Source organism: Nerophis lumbriciformis, linkage group LG38, assembly GCF_033978685.3.
Source record: "Nerophis lumbriciformis linkage group LG38, RoL_Nlum_v2.1, whole genome shotgun sequence".
NCBI classification, from domain to species: Eukaryota; Metazoa; Chordata; class Actinopteri; order Syngnathiformes; family Syngnathidae; genus Nerophis; species Nerophis lumbriciformis.
This window is the reverse complement of record NC_084585.2, coordinates 13,935,612-13,941,611: the sequence shown is the minus strand read 5'-3', so window position 1 is coordinate 13,941,611 and position 6,000 is coordinate 13,935,612. Positions and strand designations below refer to the sequence as shown.

The 6,000-nt window shown below is 46.1% G+C and overlaps 1 protein-coding gene across 9 annotated transcripts in view; it reads right to left on the bottom strand.

Annotated features, from left to right (window-relative positions):
- Positions 1–6,000, bottom strand: part of chd6 (chromodomain helicase DNA binding protein 6) — a 130,713-nt gene that overhangs the window by 1,604 nt on the left and 123,109 nt on the right. For 7 of the 9 annotated variants that reach the window (XM_061932456.1, XM_061932458.1, XM_061932460.1 and 4 more), the window contains exons 40-45: positions 5,579–5,812; positions 4,692–5,255; positions 2,496–2,732; positions 2,225–2,365; positions 1,859–1,963; positions 1–1,784 (exon numbers count right to left, since the gene is read on the bottom strand). The exon at positions 1–1,784 is cut by the window's left edge. In XM_061932456.1, the coding sequence (XP_061788440.1) occupies positions 816–1,784; positions 1,859–1,963; positions 2,225–2,365; positions 2,496–2,732; positions 4,692–5,255; positions 5,579–5,812 (2,250 nt within the window). In that variant the 3' untranslated portion in view covers positions 1–815. The remainder of the gene's footprint in view (positions 1,785–1,858; positions 1,964–2,224; positions 2,366–2,495; positions 2,733–4,691; positions 5,256–5,578; positions 5,813–6,000) is intronic. The other 2 variants (XM_061932462.1, XM_061932464.1) reach the window with 1 other exon arrangement.

The following is a 6,000-nucleotide window of genomic DNA, read 5'->3' as shown; positions in this document are numbered from 1 at the left end:
ACAAAGTGTGACAAGGCAACAGCTAAGAAAAAAGTGACCTGTAAGGACGACACACATACACACGCACACATACAAACACAGAGTGGTTGACATTCAAAAAAAAGACGCTGTGCAAAAACGTTTTCATGTACGAAAACAAACCCAAAAACAAAGTGACCCTGTTTTGCTGACCAGCAAATTTTTTTTTTTTTTACAGTACTTCCTGTTATGACGAACACACACATCAAGTTTCCTCATCCAATGAAAAAGGAATCCAATAAAGTAAAAAAGCAATATACAGCACTACATGTAGACTGTTGACACAAAGGAAGGGACACACTCTGGTAGTGTTCCTTCTGACAACACACACGAGGTAATGCGACAGTTAATTGTCCATGTTTGCTGCATCATGTCAAATTAAAACGTTGCCCCCTGCACGCCGCACTCAGTTCTTCACCTTTCTCAAAGTGACGTTGTGTCTCTTTATTAAGAACTACAAATGAAGAGGCCTAAAATAGAGCAAAGGTTAGGATTGTGATCAGCTTTTTTTTGTTGTTTGACGTTTCCTGCAGGTGGTGTCACATGGCCATGTGACCAGAAAGTGGATTTCAGTCAACGGCCGCCAGAGGGCACTACATGTGAGGAATTTGGAGCATTGCACACACAAAAAATAAAAAATAAAAAAGACAAAGAGCTCTCCTGTTTGACCGTCAGTCTTCTGGTAATGGGAGATGGTGGGTGGGGTCTTAGTGTATAAATGTGAGGACGTTATCAATAATAATAATCATAATAAAAGGACTGAAGGACACGACAAACTGTACACTCTTTCTTGTTTCCTATTCTTCCTCAGCATGCTGATGGCAGTCTGCTTGAAGTGGCTCAGTAGGCCCCGCCCCTCCGTTCTCAGGGAGGGGAGGGTCCTCCTCTTTGATTGTACTTTCACTCTGGTTGGTCGGCTGCTCTTCCGCCGCCTCCACTTCCTCCTCCTGGTGCACCGCTTCCTCCCGGTCTCTCTTGCGCCTCCTCTTGGGACTTCCCGGGGAGGTGTCCGTGGCGCCAGGAGGCATGGCGGGAAGCGCCACAATGCCTCCGTGGGGCAGGAACATGTGGGGGTACAGGAGGCCGTGAGACATGCCAGGGATTAGGAAGGGGTTGAAGCTAAGATGGCCGCTGGGATGCCCCCTGCTGGTGGAGGTGACGACAGCGGCCGCAGTCTCGGCTTCTCCCGCTTTGTCGTCACGGCGACACTTCTTCTCACTGCCCTCCGACGGCGTAGTGGACGTGAGGCCGCCCGCCTCTGACGTGATAGGCGCAATCGTGGAGGTGACCTTTGTGGCTAACAGCGAAGAGGAGGAAGAGGAGGAGGGCGAGTGGCTGGCGTGGAGGGGAGGGGGCGTGTGCGTCATCATGGCGCCCACACCAAACAAGGCCCCGTGGGGGGGTGGGATGCCGTGCAGCATCATGGGCAACATACTCAAGCCGTTCTTGGCGTCCTCCGCCGATGTTCCGCCACCTCCGGCTGAAACCGCCGTAGGGAAAACGTGAGGGAACCCAGCCGCCATGATTCCAGAGATTGGGATTCCAGGAATACTCCCGCGGAGGTTCTGCATGGCCACCATTGAGTCCATGCTGCCGATTAACCCGCCATTCATGAAGAGCGGGGGCCCGAGGCCGGAGGGCGAGGAATCAGCCAGGAGGGGTTTGGGCATCTCGCTGCGAGGACGGCGTCCACGTCGCCGGGAGGCGGTGTCCCTGCTGACTGGTTCTGTCAAGATCCGGGAGAACTTTCCCTCTGGAAGGAAGCCCTAGAGGAAGAGAGGGCAAGCATCTTAAAAATGCAGCGTGACGCCACCTTAGCAGAAACATCTCCTGTACTCACAGAATGTTTGACGACATCAGACCAGTCCGGAGCCACAAAGTATTCCGAGTTAGCATCCAACCACCTGGACAGCTCTTTGATGGCTGGCGCCATGGCGCCCCCCAGCTGCGAGACAGGAACGATGGTCAAATGGCAAGACTAACTAGTTTTTTCATTACTGATTCCTTCTTTCAGTTGAAATCTTGGATTAGTTTGCAATCTGCTGCCACCGAGCTGGAGGCTTGCGTATTGTTAAAGCATTAATGATGCCTGTCACACATGACCCCCGTGACACCTAGCCGTGAGTATTTGAGAAGTCCTTGACGAGCCAAACGTGCCAGACTTTAAGTGCAAAGTGGGCCCAAAAGGCAAAAAAAACAAGCGTACCCTGCGTCCAGTGCCGCGGTGCACCACGGGAACACGCTCATCCCCTGTTAAGGTGTTGACGTCTAGCTTGGTGGGGTCTTTGCAGCGATGCCTCCTCTGCTTGGGACGCTCCACCAGACCGTGTAAGACCCCTGCTCCCACCTAAAGAGATGCAGCGTGGATGTTATTTATATTTATTTCCGTTTAATGCCCTTGATGTGATACAGTATTTATGATTACTTTGTTCTTCTTCTAGCATCATTATTCATATCCTTCAAGGATCAACACTCACGTGAGTAAAAGGCAGTTCCAAACTGTATCCTGGTTTCTGTCTCAGCCACTCCATCAAACCTTTGCCGGATGCCTCTCGCTCAATGGTCGCCGTATCTGGCTGGGGGGGCGTCTGCGTGGGCGTGGGCGTAGATGAGGAGGACGGCGTAAGAGGGGCGGCAGGGCGCTCTGAGGACGAGGGGGAAGGTGACGAGGTGGAGGAGGAGACACAGGAGTGGCTGATCACCTCCACGCGACTCTGTAGATAAATAGAAATGTTAAAGTTGAAGGCAAATTATGATCAATTTTAGAACCAGAACAGACAACTAGAGCAGACAAACCATTGAAATGCGTCTGCTCGGCGTAACCAAAACAATCCTTATCTACAATTCCGCTCCCTTTGCACGGTTATGCTGTAAGCACACCCAGTGGGACCTTTGCAGCAAAAGACGCTCTAAAATCCCTTCCCCATTTCCTTCAAAGATGCCCGGGATGTTTTTGACTTTGTTGGACTAAAGCTCGGGCACCTCAATAGCAACCAGCGCGATGTTGGAAATACTGTCAAAGCGCTTTGAGTACCTTGAAGGTAGAAAAGCGCTATACAAGTATAACCCATTTATCATTTATCATTCATGTTACTTTGCACGATGAGGCAAAAGATTGTGACGCCGATTGGAACAACTTCCAGGCTTATGGACACACATGCACCCATGGACTACTACAATACCGATACGCACACATACAGCCAACCCCCATTTTACGCCTTCGCCGTTTCGAGTTTTGTATGTCGTATTATGTGCTTGTGTTTCTTGACATTTTTTGCTGGTCTCAAACTGAGCCCCCCCTAATAAAAGCTGGGAGTTGCTTTTTTTCCTCCATTTCCCCCCCAAGTTTTACCTTTACCGTCCTTTTTGAAGGGTCGCCGCTTGGTGGGATCCTGACAGTCTTCCTGTTCTGTCTACCCCTGTATACAATATGTCTGTCCTTTGACAGGTTGTACTAATAAAAACAAATGTTGTTGTACTTTTTAAGTGCAATGACAATCAATCAATCAATCAATGTTTATTTATATATAAAGTTACATACTGTATATTCAATGAATAATAAAATTTTATACATAAATCTTTTTTGCTTGCCATGGTCATAATTTATTTCTAATAAATGCACATCATCGCCATTGAAATTGCACTTTTAACATGTGTGCAGTCAAACAAATAAGAAAAAAAAAGAACTCCACTGTTGGCCGGCACCCACACACCACTGGAAACTATGATGTTCAAATTTTATGACTTTGCATTAGTTACACTCTTTAGATAACTAATCAAGGCAACAGAATATAAATTGAAGCTTTTTTCTTAATCGAATGAATGAATTTAATCAATTAATTGTTCCAGCCCTAATTTTGATCATTCCAAAATTTACAATCGTATGAATTAAAAAGGTCAAAAACTGTTTGGTTTTCTTATCAGCAAGAACTGCAAAAACTTTCTGAAGCTTTGTTCTCTTCATCTAAATTACATTTTTGAACTTAATTATCTTTTGCACAATATCGTATTTTATAGAATGCACCTATATATAGTGTACAGGTGAAATTCATAAAAAATTAAATAAAAGGTTTGTTTATTCCAGCAATTTTACAAGGTGGTACTGATATATGACATAAGCTCATAATATGCAAATCAAGATATTTCAAGCATTCCTTTGATATCATTTTTTAATGATTATGGCTTACAGCTTATAAAAAACCTTGAATTGAAAATCTCAGAAAACTTGGGGTTTTCAAAAATTGTTTTCAAAAGTATTACAAAAACGGCTTGACAAATCTCACTTTGCATGTAATTAGTTCATATCACATACTAGTTTCACATTTGAAGTTGAATTGCTGACATGAATGTACTTTTGCACGATTTTTCGAGTTTCACCTGTATATACACTGTTTGACGTATATACATTCAGATACATATATTCTTATTTTAAATCTAATTTGAAAATGTTATATTCTTATTTATATTGTAGTTTTTATTTATTATTTTAATTTTTTAAATATTTTAATAAAAAAATGAATACTGAGTTATTTATTGTTTATTTATTGATTATTAATCAACTTTTGTATAATATAATATGTGTGTTATTATACAGTATGACCAGCTTTAGACAGACAGACAGACAGATATAGATAAATACACATATATAGTTGTAGACTTAGAGAACGGCTGACCTGTGTGGTGTCTGGTAAATGCAGCCTGGCCTTGGTGAACTCGGAATAAAGCGCCTCCACATTTCTTCTCCTGCCCCTCCTTCTCCTCAGGGAGTCGTCTCCCCTCAGGCTGCCGTTGACTATTTGTCCCGTCACAGGATGGATGAGTCCGGCCTGCAGGATTCCCGCCATGTCGATTGCTGCCTGGCCCGCTAGGGGGGCTGTGATGGGAGGCGGCGGGGGCAGCTTGTGAGCGCCGCGCTGGCCCATTCCAGGCGCAGCCGCACCTTCAGCGGACCCGGCGCTCACGTCTCCCGGCGACTTGCTGAGGTCAATGGCGGCTTCCTGCCAACCGTTAATTAACATGGCGCGGTGAGAGTCGCCACCGCCTGAAGAAGAGACACTGCTTGATGCTGTCTTGCCAGCTAAGACCTTAGCGGCGGCCGCCACCGCTTCATAGTCAAATGACCTCCGACCTCCGGATCGTTTGATCTCCGGGAGGTAGGGAGGGGCCACGAGTCTCTCCTGCAAGAGAGGGAGGGAGGTGAGGCGCCAAGCTCCGCGCCCGCCGCCCCGCGGCACGTACTGTCAGGGTGGACAAGGTGGGTGAGGGGTGGACAGCAATGACGTTTTTGTTAAAACATACACATGACAACACACAGCCTCACCTTTATTTCTGGTTCCTTGTAAGCTTGTGAAAGCTACTAAAAACATCAACTCTCACTCGTTTAGCACTGAGGCACATGATCTTTGATCACAGTCTGATCAAGCACCAAATCAATGGGGTAAAAATTACTTTTTACAATAGCTTAAGCTAAAGATGGCAGGCCAACGCACACGTGAACCATGACATGAGAGAACAGAGATAAACGATGGACACACATGTCATTCCTTATATCATTGTTTACCTTGGGGAGTCTCATCAGAGTTGGGGAGATGGAAAAGGCCAGTCCTGGGTTGGCCTGCTGTATCCTGGCCTGGCCCGGCACGTTGGTCAGGAAGCCTGAGCGCTGCAAGTGTTGCTGGGCTAAGTTGCTGGCGGCCAAAGAGGTCGGAGAGTCGTATTGGTCACTGGAGGAAGGCCACTTGCCCTTCAGGATGGCGTGGCAGATGCTGTCCAGGCGGTTGATGATCACACGGTCCTGCGAGAATTGATTGATTGATTGATTGAAACTTTTATTAGTAGATTGCACAGTGAAATACATATTCCGTACAATTGACCACTAAATGGTAATACCCGAATAAGTTTTTCAACTTGTTTAAGTCGGAGTCCATTGATTCATGATAGAAGATGGAGGAGGAGATCGCATTGAAAGGTTAGTAGTTAATA